General features: G+C 32.7%; 1 protein-coding gene across 4 annotated transcripts in view; it reads left to right on the top strand.

Annotated features, from left to right (window-relative positions):
- Positions 1–24390, top strand: part of TBC1D19 (TBC1 domain family member 19) — a 146443-nt gene that overhangs the window by 68275 nt on the left and 53778 nt on the right. For all 4 annotated transcript variants that reach the window (XM_036994776.2, XM_017664797.3, XM_017664796.3 and 1 more), the window contains 5 exons: positions 688–734; positions 3205–3315; positions 7173–7245; positions 12138–12176; positions 13695–13807. In XM_036994776.2, coding sequence (XP_036850671.1) covers positions 688–734; positions 3205–3315; positions 7173–7245; positions 12138–12176; positions 13695–13807 — 383 coding nt within the window. The remainder of the gene's footprint in view (positions 1–687; positions 735–3204; positions 3316–7172; positions 7246–12137; positions 12177–13694; positions 13808–24390) is intronic.

Raw genomic sequence — 24390 nt, 5'->3', positions numbered from 1 at the left:
TAAATATTTTTTAAGCTTTAATTACATTGAGATGTTAGAGACAGCTGAAATGGTATAAAGTCTTAAGACTTCTGAAATGTTTTTAAGAATTTATTTTAATTCTTATGTAATGTTTACAATGGAGTCAATTTTATAAACATGTAATGAGTGACTATATATCATTTACTATAATAAGTAGATGTCTATAATTGCATGTGTAAATATGTACATAATCCCTCATAATTTTTGTTTAAAAAAAAACAGGTGGGGGACTTGGCAAGAACTAAGTGCCATAATAGTGAAAACTGTTACAGAAGTTCAAAAGGGAGAACAGTTCAATATTAGAGGAATTCACTAAACCTGCATTAGTACTACTAGATTCTGTGTACCCTGAGAATTCTCATATAGAACTTTTATAAATATTGATATTTTTTTCTATGTAATTATAAATAGTTAATTATAATTTTATGAAAAGAGACTCTTAAATTTCTTCTAGAATATCATCTACACTGTCAAGGGGAGGGACTGTCTTTAAATTTTTCATTTCCAATACTTAACACAATCTAGGATAAATAATTGATACTCTGAAAGTGTTTGAATTAATCTAGCTGCACAGCAATGTGTGAAAGACTATTAACATTTATTACTAATATGTATTCATATAATAAATGAACTAAATTTTGTTTTAATCTGTCTTATTAATCCTAGATTTAAGCCTTTTCAGACCTGTTTATGCACCTAAGGATTTTCTTGAGGTAGGTTCTGTTGGCTAAATATATGTATTAATAAGGGAAAATTGTGAAAGAAATGATATAAGAATATCTCCAGACAGAGAGATCACCATGTAAAAAGCCCCAGAGCCATTAAGGGGGTGGAATGACATGTTCAGATTTGTGTCTGAAAAATTGCTCTTGGAAAATACAATGGAATGTGGAAATATTAGACACAGGTAAATCTATTAGGAAGATTTTGATTGAAAAGTAGTGACTGTTAATCAGGTAGCCTGCTGCCTGGCACATATAGGTGCTCAGTGCATCTTTTCCCTTTTTAGTCCCTCCCTGTTCTAGTAGTCTAGACAAGGTATGATGATGGTTTGAACCAAGAGAAGAGCATTAGAAATAGAATGAATTCTACAGATTTGAAAGACATTTTAGGGAGGATATGGGAACTGATTAGATATGGGGAATGTGAGAAATAGAAAAGATAAGGATGACCTTTAAGTCTAGATTGGGTAATTGGGCAGAGGTAACTTCCCCTTGAGAGAGAATAGAGGAGAGGAACAGGACCATTAGTGAAGACGATGAGGGTAATTATATTTGAGAGGCATATCCAGTATTTGAGTGGAACTCTTCTGTAGGCAGTTAGCCCAACTCACTAATTATTTTAACTCACCCATCTTTGATTCCACTCTTTCTCTTGTACCTCACATGTTATTAGTCCATCAGCAAATCTTGTCCACTTTATCTTAAAAATATGTCTGGAATCCATCCACTTCTCATCACCACCACTCCTACCTCCCTAGTCCAGGCTCTCATCTCACGTCTGGACTGTTGCTGTAGCTACTAACTGTTCTTCCTGCTTCTACCCTTGTCTACCTAGGATCTGTTCTTGGTTCAAGTTCCCAGAAGAAGCTTTTTAAGTACAATTCCAAATAAGCCACTCTTCTGGTGTCCAGTGGCTTCCTATCTCATTCTACTTAAAAGCCAAAGTCATGGCAATGGCCTAAAACACCTTATTTGATCTGATACTTCATTACTTTTCTGAATCCATCTCATCTTACTTTTACTACTCCAGCTCCATTAGCCTTCTTGTTTTCCCTGGGCTTCCTCCCATCTGAGGGCCTTTACTCCTTGTTTTCCCTGCCTACAGTGCTTTCTCACCAGGTAACCTGCCTGCATGTTCCCTAACTCCTTACATCTTTACTTAAATGTCACCATTTAAGTTTATTTTTTTATTGCCCATATGTTATATTGAGAGTGAGTTGCTGTGCTGGTAGGACATAGTCTGTATTTAACACTGTTGATTCTTTGCTAAATCTTTTATTTTTTAAAGCCAATACCACTGATGTTTTTAATTTTAATTTAGTGTTTGCAATTTAGGAAACTCTGTCGGCATTATAGCACATTCCATTTTATCAGCCATTAGTTATTAATTCATTACTGCCTTCCTTGGATATGATTGTGTTTCTGCCACCATAATCTCCTTCACTGGATTCTTGATGGTATCTTGCCCTCAAGAGCTTCAATTCAAAAATATTTTAAAGTTATTATTATTCTTTCCCAAAACTATGTTAGTTGTTAGAAAAATTTAAAAAAACCTTACATAGGAAACAAATTTTAAAGAAAAAATTTTTCATTTAAAAATTACACATAATACCATAACATAGCAATATACATTACCATTACTACAAAACTAATTATCTTAACTTAATTATTGTGAACATTTTTTCATGTCATTACCTATGTTACCTATATTAATTGGGGCATATTACATTATTTTGTTATGTGAATTAACCATAATTTAAGTAATTTCCTATAATGAATGTTTAAACTTTTTCATATTTTTTGTTATAAAAGAACTTCATGAACATTCTTTCTGTACTATTTTTTGCAAACATCTTTAATTATTTCCCTAATCATACTCATAGAAGTAAGATTCCTAGATTAAAGGACACACAAATACCTAAGATTTTCTGTATCTGCTTACTTACAGAAAATGTAAATGGTCTTTCTTGTTAGCTTGGTTTCTAGAATTTCTTCTTTTAATCTTTGTGGGTTTGTTTTAGAGTTAATACCCTGCACTGTTGTTCCACCATCTTTGTCAATATCTGTTCTCAAAAGGGTTAGAGTTGTTTCTAAAATTTTCCCTGGCAGGTATTGCAATCAAGAAATTTTAATTTTTTGTTACCTTCCCTGGTAAAGTATTACAATCAAGTAACTTTTATTTATTATTACTATCAAAAGGTTTTCCATTCTAACTAAATTCTTAACTTTATTTAGAGGTTTATATGGTAGGTCATCAGTTGGGATATTAAATTAAGAAGCATGTTTGTGGTATTTTAACATTTCAACACAATTTTGTAGTCTTTTAGAATGTAATTAAAATTTATACATAACCCCAAGTAGTTTTTAGTTTTGTGGTGATACACCAAGAATATCATCGCAAATTTTAAGTGTAAACAACCTGTAAAGAAACTAACCAATTTTGTTGGATTTGTTTTTAAAGGTATTAGTTAATCTTCGCAACCCAAATTATGAAAATGGTGATTCTCCTAGTTTCAGGACTCATTTGGGTTTAATCCAAGTTCCTCTGAAAGTAAAAGACATCCCTGAATTGGTAAGTATAGGCATTTAAAAATAAATTAACATACTTTACAAGACACCATTCAAAAAGTATTTTAGTGCAACATATACCTAAAACAGTAGGATAATCTGCTCATTAAATAAGTGAATAAATTGAAAAGTTTATTTGTTATTGCCCATATGTTATATTGAGAGTGAATTGCTATGCTAGTAGGACTAAAGATAAGCTTTTATTGGCCTATAAAAGCTTTTGCTATTCCTCATTTTAATGAACAGCATACATTTCTAAGACAGCTTATTGAGATTCAGCTGTCTGATGTATAGCTATAAAACTGATCGAATCAGGTTGTGAATTTTATAAAAATTTGTTAAAGAATGTACATTTTATTTAATTCAACCAACCTTTATTAAGTTTAACCCTGTGAGGCACTGAGGCAGATCAGGGAAAGAAAGATGAGGTGGAGACTTTGCTCTGGAGACTGTCACTTTTTGGTGAGGAAGTTAGTTTTAAAGTAGAGTAATTATAGAAAGGTGAGGATATCTCCTGATGGTTGAGTTAAGAAATTGACATTCCTTCTTTTCTTAAGCACCCCAAAACAATAAGGAGCACAGAAATGTAAATACTGTCTTTGGTGAAACTAGGAAAGAACTTGTAACTCTAAGCATTAATGTATTAGCTAGAAAGTTGATGGGAGAATGATGAATGGAAGTGTGGTGGGCCTAAGCATGGAAGAAGGTCAAGCCTAAATACCTTTGAAGATGGAAGGTATGGATAAGTGTGCCAGTGTTCGATTGGTTATGTCAGCTCCAAATCTACCTTTTTTTGCTCTTCTTCATCATACTGGAACTGGCTCTTTTGCCAGCTGGCTTGATGTTAGGCTTTATCAATAGAAGAACACTGCAAGACCATAGCAGGAGAAAGGGGCTTCCCTGCCTGGTATCTGCATGGATGCCAGCAAATCAGCACCCAGCAGGCCCAGAAGCACATGCATCACACCTCGGCAGCCTGCAGCCAACCAGCTCCAGGCTGTACTCTTCAGCAGATTTCTTGACTACCCTAGGCCTGCATATTCCTGTGGTACCCACTCCCTCTCTGAAAGTCTGAGTCTCAGTCTTGAGGGCAGGGGGATCCTTTCCTCAGTTCTTAGTTCCTTCTTGGTGCATTCTCCAAAAAAAAAAAAAAAAAGTTGTTGCTTTCTGCATTTGCTAATTCTGTTTTTCCCTGTTCATATTTCTGGTATGGTTTCTATTTCCTGACTGGACACTGATTGGTACAAGAAGCAAGATGATTTTTCTCTATAGATCTTTGGAAAGGCTCAGTAATTGGAGATCCTACATATTACAGAAGGCATTAGTGAGCCATAGAGCTGAAAATGAGATTACGTACAAGCTCTGTCAGGAGGTGTTAAACTCCCCAGACTCCTACCACCCTGCATATTCAGGTGACTCTTTCTCCCCCACGAGAGACCAGAGGTGTATTTATTCGAGAAACAGAATCAGAAAGACCAAATGGTAAGAGTAATACCCTCCTCCCCTACCACACCATATGCCTGCCCTGTTCTCTCCTCTCCCACCCTCCACCAACAATAGAATGCCACAGAAAGGGCTAACAGAAATTTGGAGAACTCTTACAGAAAAAAAAATCTGGATAGCTATAAAATTACTTCACAGTGAAGCCCACTGCACTCTATGCTCAATCCTTGCAGACAGAGCCTCCAGTCAGTTGTTTATTGCTTCATTTTTAAGTGCAACTGATCAGCCTAGGATCTCCAGATATTTGAAATCTTCCAGTTTGAAAAGTAGAGACCAAAATGAAAACAAACAAGTAAAAAAATAAAGAAGAAATATCTAACTTAGGGTATGAGTGCTTACCATGACCACTAATAGTTATTTCAGGTTTGATTTATATTCACACTCACAGTATACTATAGACCATAACCTGGTAACAGGTTCACTTACATTTGTAGAATGATATAGGATAGGACAGAAAACATAGCATGTCAGTATGTCAGGTAGATCTTCATTGGAAGTCCTGACAGGCAACCAGATGCTGCTTCCCAGCCCTGCAAGGAATGCATGCAACTGAAAGTGTGTGCACTTTTTTTTTATGGCAGCCTCAGGAAATGAATTTATCAAGCATATAGATCGTCTTGGAACATAGTAATAAGCAGTATATAACTATTAACCATTACCACTCCAACTTTGATAAAAAATTAATTTGCAAATTACTTTTAAAGTGTTAGAAGTCCTTGTAGTAGTAATTTATACAAAGTGCTATGGCTGTATAGACAAGGAAGTAGCAGATTCTTGTGGAAGTAGTAGGAAGTCTTCTCAGAGGTACTGTCATTTGAACTAAGTTGAAGGAGGTTGCTAGATAAAAAAGCAGGGAGGGAATAATGCATGTTTGTGAGTGGGACTAATTATGTCTTCTGTCTGTCTGAAGGGGACTTGGAACTGATGTGGATTCATTCTTAGCTGTTGGAAAACCAAAAGCCTATGGCTAAAGTTCAAAATATTATGGCTGCTCTAAAAGTATGGTTAGTTTTTTCTTTTCCTGCAGCTGTTAGGGAGAGTTGTCCCTCCCTTTCCTGAATCATGTGGCCTGGTGATGTAATGATTCTGACTCATGGAGGCATGGTTTATCTGTGACTTTGTTCTGTCTGTGGGAGTATTGAACTTGGCGAGACTCAGTGAGTCTTAGGATCCCATAATAGATGGTTCTTAAACCTAGACTCATCTGTGTTAAAAGGAAATTTCTTGCAACTGAAATTTATTAGCTCTAAAGTGAAGTTGCTGACTAATTCCTGTTTACTAATTCAGTTATGTAGAACAGCAGGTTGGAACTAGAGCTCAGTATCGTGGTTCAGTATTTATTAAGCCCCCTACTATGCCAACAATTCTAATGATTTCAATGAAGGAAGAATACTTAAAATAAATGGAAAACTGGTTGAAATGGAAGAATAACATTAAATTTTTCCCGTTTTAGTTATTAAAGTTGGTAACATAATTGCAGTGCTTTTTAAAAACACAGATAAAAGTGAAGTTTAATTAAAAATTGAAATATACTGGCAGTTATTTAAAATCAATACAAAAATGAAATGTGTGTGTTTTACACTGAATAGCTCTTATGAAGGACACAAATAAATTACTAACTTAAATTATAATAGATAATTATGAAGGATTAAAACTAATTCCATTTTTTAAAGGAGAAGGAAGTTTGGTATTAGCAATTAGAATGGTAACAAAACGCTGAGGCAAATATTAATAGAAATATTTAATTACTTAGGGAATAAAAATAAAGTGAGTAATATTGGATTGTTACATATTTAAAAAAATAATCAACAAACATGATTACTTTCCCTAGACATTACTAGATAAGTAGAGGATGTCTGGACAATAAATCTGATTTATACTTATTTTAGCAGAGCACTTGGTAGTCTAATTTTGCTTTAAAATTAATTTAAGTTGTTTTGGATATTTGCAGTGGTTAGTTGATTAAAAGCTGAGTGAAGTACCATAGAAAGCACAGATACAGAATTATATTGGTAATTTTAGGCAATGAATTTAGAAGGCAAAATTGATAAGTACTTTTTGTGTGTGTGTATGTCTTGGGAAAGATTTGAATGTAATTAGTTCTTGCTCAAAAAGATAATTATCATTCCTTATTTACTGATTAGCCTATTACCTAAAAAGGCAAAATTTTGGACTAATGCATTACTATTTAAGGCTTAATAATATCCTTTCCTTTTTTAGATTTTTGAATGAAGCAAAGATTCATTTTAAAATGTGATTTTTTTTTTAAGGTGATGTTTAGGTGAAAGTGATTTTTTTTAACTAATGTATGTAGCAAAGTTTGAGATGTATGTTAACTCTATGTATGTTATTTTTCAGAAAGAATTCTTCATAGAACTCGGCTTAACTACAGGACAACTGGGTATAGATGATTCTACACAAGTGCCTCCTGGTTAGTATTTCTTCCATGTGGCACATAATAAATGGCACATAATAAATAAGAGTGAGTTTAAGGCTTAACTTGTCTTTTCCAAATTAATCTAGTTACATTTTTATGTCTGAAAACTAAGCATGTTTTTTTGCCTCTCCTTGGTTATTACTAATTATTGAATAGAATCTCACATGTAATGACCAGGTTCAACTAGATTTTGTCTTTTTATTTGAAGGTCTGTAAAATAATTTTGAAAAGTCATTAACATACATAAGTCATTTTGTTGGCAAAATCTTCATTGGCAGCACTCTTATTTCCCTTTACTGGCCATCACAATCTATTTTTATTATTTTTCATATCAGAAAGTTAATTACACACTGACCTTGTATAAACTTAGGATTTAAAACTGATATCTTATAAACTTTAATCACCCAGAATATTTCCCTACCTTTTCTCTTTTAGCACATAAACACAATGTGATTTTCATAAAGACCAAATTGGTATTTAGCTTTATAATAACCAGAAAGTAAAAATTAACCTAAAATATGGGAGGCCTATATTGTAGTGGGAATCATATTAGACAGGAGTCAGGAAACTGTTCTAATTTTTCCTTGGCCATTGCTTAGACCTGTGTGACTTGGACAAGTCACTTTACATCTCTGCATTTGTTTCTCCCTCTATGCAATAGGGAAGTTGACTGTTCATTATTATTGCTAATAATATTATTAATATTATAATTAATGATATAAGTATTGTAATTGCTAATAATAAAAAACATAATAAATAGTGAGCACATGCTATGTGCTATTAATGTATAATGCATATTGAAAAGTACATATATTGTAAGAGAATGGCTCAATGAATTTTTATGAGTTGGATACACCTATTAAAATACCACCCAGATCAATAAACTGAAGCCCCTCCCCACCCTCTTTCAATCTTTAGCCCCCATGTCAAAGAAACCACTATTATGATTTCTAACATTATAGATTAGTTTTGACAATTTTTGAATATCATATGAATGGAAGCATACAGTACATATCCTTTGAAGTTTGATTTCTTTTGATCAACATTATGTTTGTGAGATTCAGCCACCATTTTTTTGCATTATAGTGTTCCATTGTATTAATATATCACACATTTGTTTATCCATTTCACTGTTGATGGGTATTTGGGAAGTTTCAGGTTTGAGTCTATAACAAATAAGGTTACTATGAATATCGCAGTATGTGTCTTTTGGTGAATAGATGTATATGTTGAGTGTATATATCTGGGAATTCACTTTCTCCACCCTAGAGTTTGCATAAGTTCAGCTTGAATAGATAACTGCCAAAGATTTTCAAAAGTGATAGTACTAGTTTACACTTCCACCAACAATGTATAAGAGTAGTGGTTGCTCTATGTGCTTGCTAATGATTCGTGTATTACATCTTCTGTTTTAGTCATTCTGATGGTGTATAGTGACAATGCATTGTGGTTTTAATTTTCTAGGATAATGTGAGATAAAAGTATTACTACCATTTTAAAGTTGAAGAAATGGAGATGTTAAGTAACTTGCCCAAGGTCAGAGAGCTAGTTAGTGGTAAAACCAAGATTCAAAACTAAGCAGTCTACCTCCCCTCTTTATCCCTTAGATAGTCTTTTCTTGTCTTGTAAGATGATATCAGATATCTTATAGAAAAAGGTATTGCTATGGTTTGAATGTTTGTGTTGAAGTTCTAATCCCCAAGGTGATGATATTAAGAGATGGGGCCTTTGGAAAGTGATTAGGTCAAGACAGCAGAGCCCTCAAGCATGGAATTTAGTGACATTATGAAAGAGTTCTGTAGCCCCTTCTGTCATGTGAGGATACAGTGACAAGTTGGCAGTCTGCAGTCCAGAAGAGGGCCTTCACCAAAATCCAATCATACTGGCATCTTGATCTTGGATTTCTAGATTCCAGAACTGTGAGAAATAAATGTCTGTTGATTATAAACTTCCCAGTCTGTGGGTATTTTTTTATAGCAGCCTGAAGAGACTAAGACAGACATCTTATATTTCTGTTCTTGGCCAGTGATAGCCATATGTAACAAAATAAGAAGGAAATAACAATACAACCTTAAATGATATTTATGCTTTTGACCTTTGAAAAATCCTTAAGAATTGCTTAAAATTATTCTTAATCTTATAGTAGCTATGCTTTAGAAAACCTAATTTTTTTCTTAATCTAGTGGATAGTTATTTTTCCCTTGAATCATTCATAGTACAATATGGGCCTGCTAAGGGCCAAGGACTAGTGAATACATCTTAGGGAAGATACAGTAGAAAATAAGGTTCAGGATAAGAATTAAAGTGGTATTTGCTGTGATAATATACAAGGGGCAGTTGGAGCAGAGGTGAGAACACCCAAGTCGGCCTCGAGGAGGTTGATAATCTCTTCAGTTGATACAGTTATTTTTGTTCTCTTTGCTTCTCAATGCAGGACTGCTAAAAATTGGGTTAAGTTAGTGTACATTGAATGAGATTGTTTCTGGTGGCAGAGTACATGGATTTTTGCCTGACATGAGGATTGCCAGTGAGCAATATTACTTGAAAACAAGAGTGGTGTCATGTATGACGACTTTTGCCTAAAATTCATTGTTACTTTTATTTTTTTAGCCTGTGTCTATGACTTTGGTTAAATTGGATCTATTGATAAATGTTTGAAGATGTTGCTAATACTTGTGTTTGGCTCGAGGCAAATTTTAAATTTAGGATTAAGCTATGTGTGACTCAAGGGAACTATATCTTACTCATCTTTAAAAACCCATATTATCTATGTTTTATCAATACTATTATACAATCTTTATGTTTGAAGCGCATTCCTCAAAAGTCCTTCCCTGTGTAGTACAGAATCCTTATTTAACAATAATAAAAAAGCAGGCTTATTTATTATTCCTACAAACTCTCATGAATATGCATTTATTTTAAATATGCACATGAATACACAAGCATATTTACTATGGAAATTATAAGGCCGATGCTAAAATGGTGAGCAGGATCAGCATTCTTTCATAATACTTTATAATAATGGAGGATCATATGTGTGACACTGTCTACATATAGATAATAACAAATCTTGACGGGGATTCTGCTAAATAGACACTTTTTACCGCTTATTTCTAAAAGAAAAAAGTATCGTCAGTTTTCACAGCTTTTCCTGAAGTGTTTTCCATGAAACATTCATCAGATAGATGCCCTGTGAGAAAGAAGAGCTCATAAAATCTAAGAAATCCAAAATTAGCAGCTCATCCTTTCTCAGGTAGTAAGGAGAAAGAGGAGGAAAGGAAATTGAAAACTGGTTTTCTCTAGAGTGGGGAGAAAAGTTGAAAGTTTTCCCCCTCAAGATTTTTATAATCTTGTTTGTTTTGCTTTAATTTTAAAGTAACTTTTATACATATATAACTTTTGTAATGTACACATTGAAAAGAACACAAATCACAAGTATACAGATCAGTGAATTTTTACAAGTGGACACAGTTGTGAAACCTCCAACCAGATCAAGAAATAGAATATTACTAGCATCTCAGAAGCCTACTTAGACTTCCAGACTCTACCATCCCCATGGGTAACAACTCTCCTGACTTCTGATATCATAGGTTAGTTTGCCTGTTTGTACTTTATAGATGTGAGATCATACAGTATGTACTCTGTGTTTAGCTTCTCTTGCTTAATGTTTGTTGTGAGATTATCCATAGTGTTTGTGTAGTCATATATCATTCATTCTCATTGATGTATTGTGGTCCAGTATATAAATATGCTACTATTTATCCATTCTACTATTGATGATCATTTGAGTTGTTTACACTATTTAGTTATTATCAATAGTGCTGGTATGAATATTCCTGTATATGTCTCCTGGTGCATATATGTATGTATTCGAGAGTAAATTGCTAATTGTCACAGGATGTGCATATATTCAGTGTTCATAGATGTTGCCAAACAGTTTTCCAAGGTGGTTGTACATAATTTAAACTCTCACCACCTTTTTATGAAAAGCGCATTTTGCTTCATTTCCTTTGCATCTAGAATTGTCAATCCTTTTCATTTTAGCCATTGCAGTGGGTGTGTATTTCATAGTGGTTTTAATTGCATTTCTCTGATGACTGATGTGGTTGAGCATCTTTTCATGACTTTATTGGTCCTTTGGATCTCCTCTTTTGTAAAGAACCTGTTCAAGTCTTTTGCCTATGTGTGTCAGGTAGTTGCCTGTGTTTATCTCATTGACTTACCAGGAGTTCTTTTTATGTTCTGGATACAAGTCCTTTCTCAGACATATGTATTGCAAATATATTCTCCTACTCTGTGACTTACCTTTTCACTTTCAATGCTGTCTTTTGATGAACAGAAGTTTTTTAAAAATTTTAATATGGTCTAGTTTATGAGATTTTCCCAGTATGAATGGTACTTTAAGTCAAATCATTGCATCTCCTATATTCTCTTTTTTAAATGGCATTTTTAATGGTAAGATTTTACCTATAATAGTATTAAGACTTATATTAAATATGCTTTTATGGTAAATTAGAGTAGAAGTAGGGCTTTACAAATGAAGCTGTCAAATGTTTTGTTTTGTTTAGGAAAAATATCAAAGATAAAGCACAAAATGTTTTTGTCTTATGAGAAGATACTCTTATTTTAACAAAGGAAAATTGGTTTATCAATTTTTTCCTCTAATTAAATGTATGTAACTCCCTTTTAATTCTATAAACTTTAAACAACTTAGAAAAATTAATTTTTCTACACATAAAGATAAATATTCTTAAAGTTTTCTATTCTAGAGACACTCAGCCTTAAAAATAATTTAAAGTGTCAATACCAGAAAAAATATACCTAATATTGTTTTAATTGTAATGGATCATATTTGTATCTGATAATTTTGATTTGATCATTTTTAGAACTTTTTGAAAATGAGCATGTACGTATTGGGCAAAAAGGTAAGCTCATTTTGATTATTCTTATGACAATTTCTGAAAATTAAACAGTCTTAAGTAAATGTCTATATTTTATACCCACAACTGAAATTTAATCTCTGAAAAGCTGAAAACCTAAAAAGCGGTAATATTCAGCTACTTAGAAAATATCATGAGAATCTTTATAAAGAGGAGAGACATCATTTTGGGTTTGTTAATGTCAGATAAAGAAGTACATGGGTAGTTTACTAAAAAGGAAATAATAAATGCAGACACACATTCTTCAAGGATGTTCGCTTAGTCCATTCAGCAGAATTTCATTTTAAAATCAAAGAGGCAGATTCTCTCTTTGATGTGTCCACATACTTCTCATTAGTGTTAACAAGGGTATGTTCCTGCATCAGGAAAGAATGTAACTGTCCGTTCACAATGGTAAGGCTTAATAATTGAAGTGGATCTTAGGGTTCTGGGAATAATTTCCCCCGTCTTTTAAAGATTCTTTTCCTTGTTTTTATAAATCCTGTTTTATCTTTGAAATATGAAATGCGGATAAGTTTGTGACAAAATGAACCTTCTGTGGAAGTTATATTGTCATATGCTAAACTCCCTACTTCAATTTTTCAAAGTCATACCTATATTTAAAGGACTTCATTTGTATGATTTGGCATTTTCATTAAACACAAATTAAAGAATATGTTTTGTCTCTTTATTTCACCTGATCTCTTTGTTTCTTTTGGTCTTGCTATTTTCATTTAGTATAAGATTTTTTTCCCTTTGAAGAAGAAATGTAAGAAAACAGTATATTAGACAAGCATCAGCAGTTGTTTAGTGTGTCTTTTTTTGCTCTTTTGGTTTTGTTTGTTTTGGGAGGGCTTTTATTTCCAGACTTACTACCTGGTATTTTCACTACAGAAAATAAAAATAAAAATAAAAGTGAAAGCATAACATATTAATTTTGTGAATTTGACTCTTCAAGAGTAATGTTTGGCCTTCCTAAAAGGTTATCAGATGTTTTTTGCTTTTACTCCTTTTAAAAATCCATTTTTCAGTTGATTTTGACAGATAGCTAAGAAGTCATCGAGTAGAATGGATATCTTACACCCTTTGTACTTTGTAATTCTTAGCCATAATACTTCAATATCATACTACTTCCAAATACTAGACCATTCATGACTTAGTACAATATGCACAAGAAATTTAGGGTTTCTGTAGATATGACTTTACTTGATCATGGAATCCAAAATTATTTTATATATTAACCACTAATTTCAGATCCATGGAGCTATAGTGAAAGCAAAGTGACCTCAGATTACCTACATTAAAATTTTTGCCATGTGAGATAGGAGGTAGAGGAGCTTAAGGCTTGAAACTTATAGGGCTGTAAATAGGGCCACATCAAAATTCAGAGAGTAAAAGAAGGTTGTCAACATGGTACTAGAAAAAGGATAAAATGTTAGCTTCCCAAAAGATTTGTTATTAAAGATTACAATGTTATTTCTTACATATGAATTTTCTAATGAGGTTTTAATATACTTTTGGCAGTTCTAGCAGAACAAGATAGTGCTGCTGCTCAACAATATGTCAGACAAGGAAGCCCCACAGCACTGAGAGCTGAATTATGGGCTCTCATTTTGAATATTTCCAGTCAACCTGAGGTAAGAAGAAAGGATGGGCTAAATTTGAGCTTTGATATTTATTTTCCAAAGACTAGTTATTCAAAATAGAAATGCTCTTGTTTCTTAGTCTTATATCTACTCTTTAAAAAATTTTCAAATCACTGTAGTTTTGAGGTCTAAGAAACATTAACATAATTTAATCACTATGGGCTTAACATAGAAGTTTTTGTTATTAATAATTAGTTGGATTGTGTAAATTTAGACATACAAGGGAACAATAAGTAAAATTTTAAGAAATGTAGTCTACCAATTTAGATCAGTGAAGATTTGTGGAAGAATTGGGACAAATAAGGATGGGTAACAATATATGTAAATGAATACTTTTTCTCTATAGTTACTTTTGAAACATGCACTATTTTTATGGTTCTAAAAATTGACAGGTTATGTGGGAATATTATTTTTCTAAGTATAAGAACATTTTATTTTAGGAGATATAATGAATATGAGGAGAAATCAACAGATAATAAAATCAATAAAGAAAAATTATGTAAGACATTGATTCTTTTGAAATATTCTTAGTGGGGATTTTCTTCCTTTTTTTGTGTGTGTGTAAATCATCCATTTAAGGATTGGAATATATAGTAAATTAATAGTTCCTTTGCCTACTGGTTAAAAACATGGGTTTTGTAATCATATCGACCTGATTTCAACTCCTAGCTCCCTACCTTATTTGAAATATGTCATTGAGTGAGTTGAATTTCTTCAAACCTCAATTTACCCATACTTAAATATAGGTAATGATTATATCACAGAGGGGTTGTGAGAATTAAATGAAATAATGTATGTGAGTCTTAACACAGTGGCTGACATAAATGGTCATCATTAATGGCAATAATAATAAGTACATATAATTTTTTATGAATTAACTATAATTTTTAATAATGTAGTTTTTAAGAAAATCAAACATTATTAGTATTTACTATAAAAACTGCATCTGTAACTTCTGAAAGTTATGTATGCATGCATGGTGTGTGTGTGTGTGTGTCTGTTTTAAATCTCCCTCTGTGAACAGCACAGTCAAAAATCAGGTGCTTTCTTTTTGAAAGAATAACCTTGTGATTTATTTCAAAGCAGTTTTAACCCAAATGATATTGCTGATCTTTTGTGGCAACACTTTAGAAGTAACAGTTTGTAAATAGATTTGAATGTAATGCTTGGCATTTTTGTAGAAATCAACTCTTGTAGAAGAGGTAGTAACTCTTTTCCTGATGTGTCTGTGTAGATGACCTACCTGATTCACTGATCAGGAGCTAGATTAACAAATCCTGTCTCTGCAGAGGAACTAAACACTGCTGTTTCAAATTCAAGTTTAGAATTTTTCCAGAAGTATCATCCTAGAATAAAAATAGTAATCCCAGTTAATGATTATTTATAACAATGTTCAAAGGCAACTTTTACTCTTGAATTTTGGAGCTAATAGTCATCTTAATTTTCTAAATGCAAAATAACAAGTCTGTAAGTAGAAATCACTATTTTCAAAAAAGCAATTTGATTTTATTGAATAATATATTTTCTGCCTGTTACACTTATTTTTAGCTGTAAAAGTGTAAACTAAGTAAACTGTAGCAGTTCCAAAATAATTGTGGCAGGTGTACATTGAGGGGGAAGGAGAAAGGAGAATGCTTCCTACCAAGAATACTTTATCAGAACTTTTCTTCAATTATTTTTCACTTAAAATAAGTTATACATACAAATTCATCATAATTGAAGAGTTAGGGAGATAAACAGAATATTTCACATTTCACATCCATAAAGCTATTTTTAAAAAACTTACATCAACAGAAAGACTTTGGATATAATGCTTTAAGTTCCTAGTAGTTAATTTACTTACGACTTTCACTAGGACATTATCTGATCTTTTTCTTTTTAAGAAAAAATGTGATGCGGTTAAAATGATTGCTTTAGTATATTTCTACAATTCTAGGTATGTATCAAGATATCCGTATTTAGTAAACATTCATATTTTTAAACTCTTTGCTTAATTTCAGTTTGCTAATGAGAGGAAGACAGAAAATTTTCCTATGCTTTGTTTTAGGTACTTGCCTACTGACAAAATAGCCAAGACCAGTATTAATATTTAAGGTTTTCTTTAGTGATTTCATAATAGGTTCTTCACAACCTTACCTGGGTCCACAAAAATACCCAACATTCCTAGATTTTCCTGGACAGCTGATCTTGTCTCCACAGTGCCTGTTTCTGGCCTTCACTCTCCTCAACCACTTCTTTTCAGACTCTTAGCAAAAGACCTCACCTTCTCCTTCAGAATAAATGGAAACCATTATAAGAATTTAATTCAAATTCCTTCCACCAAATCTGTAAACTTAATTGCATCAGCACCTGTTCTTGTCTCCTCTACTTTAACAGATAAGCCTTCTGAAAGAAAAGTCAGTGCTGGATGCTCCTACTTCCTTAATTTCACTAATTACTCAGTCTGCTCTACTCTGGCATCCACCCCACTTCATAATTACTACTTCTTACCTAAAGCCACCAGGAGCAGTGAGCCCATTTTAGTCTTTACATCTACTGCATTGTACACTATTGCCTACTCTGTCCTTGAAGTATTCATCTTTAGTTTACCCTGTTTTCTTAGTTTTTATTTCTCTCCTTTTTTCCTTTTTTAAAGTTTCTATTTGGGTTTCTCTGCTGGACCTTAAGTGCTTGTATTTCTCAGAATTCCATTTTGATCCTCTTTTCATTCTGTACATTTTTCCTGGACTGTCTCATCCACAAGTCACCTATTCCCTAATGGCTTCAACTCTTGTTTTCAACCTAACTTTCTCTTAAACCTAAAACATTTATTTCCAGTTGCCTATAGAACTCCATCCAGTATGTGTTCTGCAAGTGTATCAGATTCATGATATCTAAAAGATAAGGCAAAATCTTTACCCCAATGTGTTTGTGGACCTCCAAGAGATGCTGTATTGTCTCTCTTTGCACCACGCTGTTCTCTCCTTAGATTTTGTCTGTTTAGAGACTTACTCTTCTGTCAGATACAGATTATTCTTACCTTTTCTGAGGAGCCTTTGTAACATCTCCTTTACCTTCTCTTCTCCCAACTCATCACTTCTACAGTTAGATACTTCCTTCTTTTTTCCTTCTGTCACAAAGTCCTAACGACAGAGAAACATATACCATACTTCCTACTCCATTTGGCTGCCTCCCTTTCTAGGTGCGTACCTGAGAACAGATTTTTTTCTTCTTCACCATCTGTGATGTCAGTATCTTGTACAGTGTTTAGAAATGATAGGCTTATCTAAATGTTTAGTGAACTATAAAATGTCAGAAATGCTCTGTGAGTTCTTTCATTTCCTCAGAGGAAATTTCTTTATTCTTTAGTTAAAGAGAGTGTAAATCTGCATAAAATAATAAATACATTTACACTAAAATTTAAGTATTCTTTGAGTCTAAAAATTTGGGCTACATTCTTTTTCAAAGATTGCCTTTGATAACCATAATACATTAGTCTTAAACATCTATATTACCAGCACTTATACAAAATATTCTTTAAAAATATTGTTGTTACTGGTAATCATTGCATTTTATAAATGCTTATATAATTTTATCAATTAAAATTGACATAAAAATTGTCCCTTATCACTGTACATGTTGTAATTTTGACTCCCCTATCCATGCTTTTCTTACATTTTTTATGGACAAATTATACTAAGAACTGTTGAAACCAAATACCTTAGACTGGGAATCAGGAGAACTGGTTCAGGCACTAGCTAGTTCTGTAATTTTGGCTAAGGCAACTAATTTGGCCAGATCTCATTTTCTTCATGTGCAGGTAAGGAAATTTGACTAGGTATTTCTAAGGTCCCTTCTAGGTCTCAAATTCTCTGATATGTTTTGCTTTTTTCTCTAGAATTAAAAATAGATTTTTGTCAATAGCACTGTTACATGTCTAAAGTTATAGACATTAAGTTATTCATAGCATTTTGAAGATATATTTCTTTATGGAAGCATATTACACTAAAATTAGAATTGTAATGCCTTCTATTAAAATATTTATTAGTTTTCTAGCACTGGTCTTAAAGGGTGTTTGTTATTAACTTATAACAAAAGCATTACAAATAATTATTATTTAAATAGCAATAAAATGGCATTCCTTGTGAGAATTTATAAATTGTAGGTAATAATGCAGGTATGAATCCATGTTTGCAATATATATTACATAAAGAAATATTTCATTTAATTGTTTGGCTTCACTTTTTTAATATAAATGTGAACTCCTAAAAATTTAAATAACAAAATAAATTTAAATCACTCAAACTGTTCTAAAGCAGTATTGTTTTATTAAGACAATTTTTTAGATCAGTTTTAGGTTCACAAGAATTGAGGGGAAGCTACAGAGATCTTCCAGATGTCCCATGCCTCCACACATGGAATTATCAACATCTGCTACCAGAGTGATACATTTGTTACAATTGATGAACTTATATTTGACACATTGTAATAACTCAAAGTTCAGTGTTCACCTTAGGGTACATCTTGGTGTTGCATAGTCTATGAGTCTGGACAAATGTATAATTATATTTATCTGTCATTATGGTATCAGAAGGAGTATTTTCACTGCCCTAACAATACTCTGTGTTCCAATTCATCCCTCCCCATCCCCCCTCACTGCCCCAGCAATGACTAATCTTTTTACTCTTCTCATAATTTTGTTTTTCCCATAATGTCATGTAGTTGGAATCATCTAGTATGTAGCCTTTTCATATTGTAGCCTTTTCTTTCACTTAGTAATATGCATTTAAGATTCCTCTATGTCTTTTCATAACTTGATAGCTCATTTCTTTGTAGCACTGAATAATATTTCATTGTGTATGTATCACAGTTTATCCATTCACCTACTAAAGGGCATCTTGGTCATTTTCAAGTTGTGGCAATTATGAGTAAAGCTGCTGAAAACATCCATGTGAAGGTTTTTATGGTGACATAAGTTTTCAGCTCCTTTGTGTAAATACCAAGTACAATGTAGATCATATGGTAAAGAATATTTAGTTTTGTAAAGAATCTATCAAATTGTGTTCCAAAATGGCTGTACCACTTTGCACTTCCACCAGTAATGTTTGAGAGTTTCTGTTGCTCCACATCCTCTTCAGCATTTGGTGGTGTCAGTGTTCCAGATTTTAGCCTTTCTAATAGCTGCATAGTAGTATCTCATTGCTGCTTTAATTTGTATTCCCTTGACAATATGATGTAGAGCATCTTTTCTTATGTTTATTTGCCATCTGTGTATCTTCACTAGTGAAGTTGTCTGTGAAGGTCTTTCACCCATTTCTTAATCAGGTTTTTTGTTTTCTTCTTTTTGAGTTTTAAGAGTTCTTTGTTTATTTTGGATAACAGTCCTTTATCAGATATGTCTTTTGCAAAATTTTCTCTCAGTCTGTGGCTTGTCTTCTCATTCTCTAGATGTTGCCTTTCACAAAGAACAAGTTTTTAATTTTAATGAAGCTAGCTTGTTCATTATTTATTTCACTGGTCATGTGTTTGGTGTTACACCTAAAAAGGCTTCACCATACCTAAGATCATCTAGGTTTTCTTCTATGTCATCTTCTAGGAATTTTATAGTTTGCATTTTACATTTAGGTCTGTGATCTGTTTTGAGTTAATTGTGAAGGGTGTAACGTCTGTGTCTAGATTTTGTTTTGCACATGGATATCTAGTTGTTCCAGCATCATTTGTTGAAAAGACCCTTTGCTCCCTTGTGTTGCCTTTGCTCCTCTGTCAAAGATCAGTTGACTACATTTATGGGGGTTTCTTTCTAGAATCTATATTATTTTCCACTGACTTATTTGTTAATTGTTTTGCCAATACCACACCATCTTGATTACTATAGTTTTATGGTAAGTCTTGAAATTGAGTAGTGTCAGTCCTCCAACTTTGTTGTTCTTATTCAGTATTGTGTTAGCTATTCTGGGTCTTTGGACTGCCCATATAAACTTTATAACCAGTTTATTGATATCCCCAAAATACCTTGCTGGAATTTTGATTGAGATTGTATTGAATGTATAGATCAAGTTGGGAAGAATGCACATCCTGACAATATTGAGAGTCTTCTCTCTATGAACATGGAATATCTTTCCATTTATTTAGTTTTGAACTCATTCATCAGTTTTGTGCTTTTGTTCATATAGATCTTGTGCAAATTTTGTTAGATTTATACTAAGTTGAAATCATTGTTTTTCTGGTGCTAATGTAAATGATACTGTGCTCTTAACTTCAAATTCTACTTGTTCATTGTTGATGTGTAAGAAAAAATTTGACTTTTGTATATTAACCTTATGCCTTGCAACCTTGCTATCATTGCTTATTAGTTCTATGAGTTTTTTGGTTTGTTTTATTTGATTTTTTCTACACAGACAATCCTGTCATCAGTGAACAAAGACAGATTTATTTCTTCATTCCCAATATGTATACTTTCGATTTCCTTTTCTTGTCTTATTTCATTAGCTAGAAATTCCAATATGATGTTGAAAGGAATGTTAAGAGGGGACATCCTTGCCTTGTACCTGATTTTAGTTTGATAGCTTTAAGTTTCTTGGTATTAAGTAGATCTTTGCTACAAGTCTTTTGTAGGTTTTCCTTATCAAGTTGAGGAAGTTCCCCTCTATTCCTAGTTTACTTGGAATTTCTATCTATTGATATGATCATGTGTTTTTTCTTCTTTAGCCTTCTAATGTGATGGATTACAGTAATTGATTTTCAAATGTTGAACCAGCCCTGCAGATGTGGGATAAATCTCATTTGGTCATGGTATATAATTCTTCTTATACATTATTGGATTCAATTTTACTAATATTTTGTTGAGAATTTTGTGTCATTGTTCATGAGAGATGTTGGTCTATAGTTTTCTTGTAATGTCTTTGTCTATTTTCAGTATTAGGGTAATGCTTGCCTTACAGAGTAAGTTAGAAAATATTCCCTCTGCTTCTGTTCTCTGAAAGAGATTGTAGAAATTTGGTAAAATTTCTTCTTAAATGTTTGGTAGAATTAAGAAGTGAACCCCTCTAGGCCTGTCTGTTCTAGAAGGTTATTAGTAAATACAGACCTACTCAGATTTCTATTTCTTCTTGTGTGAATTTTGGCAAGTTTTGATGTCCAAGTAATTGTTCCATTTCATCTAGGTTATCAGATTTGTGGGCATAGAGTTGTTCATAGTATTCCTTTATTATTCTCTTAATGTCCACAGGATCTGTAGTGATGTCTCCTCTTTCATTTCTGATATTAGTAATTTGCATCCTCTCTCATTTTTTCTTAGCCTGGCTAGAGGCTCATCAGTTTTACTAATCTTCTCAAAGAGCCAGGTTTTGATTCCAGTGATTTTTCTCTAGATTCCTATTTACAGTTTCATTTATTTCTGCTCTAATATCATTTCCTTTCTTCTACCTCCTTTGGATTTAATTTGTTCTTTTTCTAACTTCCTAGAAATCTAGATAATTGATTTTAGATCTTTCTTGTTTCCTAATGTATGCATTCAATGCTGTAAGTATTCCTCTTAAACACTGCTTTTACTACATCCCACAAATTTTAATGTAACACTTTCATTTTCATTTAGTTCAGAATATTCTAAAATTTCTGTTGAGATTTCTTCTTTGATCCATGCATTATTTAGAAGCGTGTTATTTAATCTCCATATATTTGGGGGATTATCTAGTTATCTTTCTGTTAGTGATTTTTAATTTAATTCCATTGTGATCCAAGTGCAGGCACTGTATGATTTTTGTTCTATTAGATTTGTAAAGGTTGTATGTTTTATGACCCAGAATGTGGTCTACTTGCTGAATTTTCCATGTGAGCTTGAGAACCATGTGTGTTCTGCTGTTGTTGGGTGAAGTACTGTGTAATGTCCATTATATATAGTTGATGGGTGTATTATTGAGTCCAACTTTGTCCTTACTGATTTTATGCCTGCTGAATCTGTCCATTTCTGATAGATAAGTATTGAAGTTTCATTTCAAGTGGAAATGTATGGCTTATGAAATAAATGATGCTGATAATTAACCATCTTCCTGAAAGAAAACAGTCAGCCCTCTTGCTTTCCATATATAACAATGAGTTCCAGGTAGATTATAAATATTTAAATAAAAAATAGCAATTTTCAGAATAAATAGGAAAATATTTGTATAAATATGTGGTAGGAGAGCCTTGCTTTAGGCAAGCAAGAAAATCCAAAGCCACAAAGAACTTTTTAAAGATTTGTCTATGGATACCACAAACAAGAATCACACACACATATTATTTTGAGGAAAAAGTATTTGCAACACAAATGACAAAGGGTTAATCCTCATTATAAATAGAATCTGTCCAATTAATAAAATAAATAGAATTTCTTATAGAAAAATAGGTAAATGTTATGACAGGCAAATCATTGATGTGGAAATTCAGATGGCCAGTAAACAAATGAATGTATGTTGAACTTTATTATTATTTGGAAAAGTATAAATTAACACAAAAATAAGGTACCATTTTCCATGGGTATGTTAAAAGAGGTGAAAGTAAACTTATGCTTTCATGTGTTGCTGGTGGGAATTTGAATTGACACTTTTTTGGAAAGTATCCAGGCAATCTGTAGTCCAACTAAAGAAACATACAGCTTTCATCCTTCCATCCTATCTTTGCCAGTTTATTCCATAAATATAAAAACATGTGCTTAAGGACATTGATTGCAGTGTTACTTGTAGGTACAAACAGCTAGAAATAACCTGAGTGTTCATCTAATAGGGGAATGAGTAAATAAATGGTGATGCATCTATTGCACAGCTTTAAAAATATTGAAGTGTATGTAGCTATCACAAAGAATGGGATAGGTATATACTTGTTAACATTAGAGCAATGACCAAGATAAATTGCTAGGTTAAAGAACGAATAATGAGTATAGTATGATTCCATTTTATGTTTAAAAACAACAACCAAGACCCTAAATATTATTTTATATTTGTATAAGCATGGAGAAAGGTATAGAAGATAAATTATAAATAAATTCACAAATATAATGTAAATCACATTAGTTTCTTCAGGAAGGTGGGATGGAAAAAGAAAAGATTATTAACTTTTTTTTTTACCCAGCTTTTAATGTTTCATTTATTATAATGGTCATATATCAGTTTGTAACTTAAAACTAATTTTATTTTTAAAGAGAGCTATAACTCTAAACTTCTTAGCTTTTCAATTCCCTTCACTAGAAAACATTAGAATACAATACTAGGCCCATTGCCAATTATCAAGGGTTTGTATTTGAATTAGGTGCTATTTCTGCCATTAAGAATGTTTTACCCTAATGGGAAAGGCAGTATATACAGAGAAGACAAGTAATGATTCTATAGCATCTTACTACACTGATGGATAGTGACTGTAATGGGGTATGTTGGGGGGACTTGATAATAGGAGGAGTCTAGTAACCATAATGTTCAAGTAATTGTACATTAATGATATCAAAAAATTTTAAAAAAACAAGTTTTATTCTAGCAGAGAGATGGGTTCAATAGGTACAATAGAAGTTAAAATAGTAAAATAATTTTGATTTAGTTAAGAAATCAAAAGAACATGAATGGGAATAAAATAAGGCTTTTTAAATTTCAAGATTAAAATAACTAAAAATAGCCAGAAAATGCCCAGATTATCTTTAGGCAAGGACCACTTTAACTGAAATCAGGGAACCATGTATTAAGCATATTTCAAGATTAAGAAATCATATTTCAGGAAACATCGGGTTGGATGCCGCCATGCCAAGGCAGCTGCATGCCGCAGTTACTCTTCTTTGTCCCCGACTACGCTCTCGCAAAATTCTTCCTTGTTTGAGGGAATGTCTTCAGAAAGAATCACACATATTGGTGTGTACTGATGGAGCCGAGCAGTGTTTGGAAATGGGCAGAAACCAAGGCTAAATTGCCTGTGAGTTGAATGGAGGGATTTGTTAGAACATAGGGGTCAATTAAAGCAAGGAGATTATATATACATACCTCTAACACAACTAACCTCGCACTTGATCCTTACTTTCATTATATTTTAACCGTTATTATAAATGTCCTGATTATTAACCTGATGCTTAACTGGATTACAGTCTCAAATCCCTCTTCCCTCTTTCCTTGCCTCCCTCCTTCCCTCTTTTTCCTTTCCTCTCCATTTCCGTCTTTTCCATCTTCCCTCTGTTCCTTCAGTTTCTGATTCTCTGTTAAACATTGGCCTAATCTCTTCACTGTATGGAGTTAATCAGATTTTATAGCATTATGGGACTATATTCTAACATTTGAAAGAACTGACTTTTTTCATATGCTGTATGATTGCTTTTACTACCAGGGATGATTTAGTATGCTTAAACTTTTCTATTTTACAATTATTTAGATATTAGAAAGTAAGTATAGAGTAGTCCTTCTGGGTTTTTATATAGTTCTAGGCCCAGGTGATCAAATCTTACTACTTTTGTCATCTTGGACAAGTTGTTTTTTTTCCCTGAGCCTCAGTTTCTCAAATGTAAATGTGAATAATAATCACTGAACTATTTTATTATGTTGGCATAGGATTAAATGAGTTAATTCATGTATAGTGGGTAAAACAGC

This window comes from Manis javanica, chromosome 5 (genome assembly GCF_040802235.1).
Source record: "Manis javanica isolate MJ-LG chromosome 5, MJ_LKY, whole genome shotgun sequence".
Classification (NCBI taxonomy): domain Eukaryota; kingdom Metazoa; phylum Chordata; class Mammalia; order Pholidota; family Manidae; genus Manis; species Manis javanica.
This window is presented reverse-complemented; position numbering and strand designations above follow the sequence as displayed.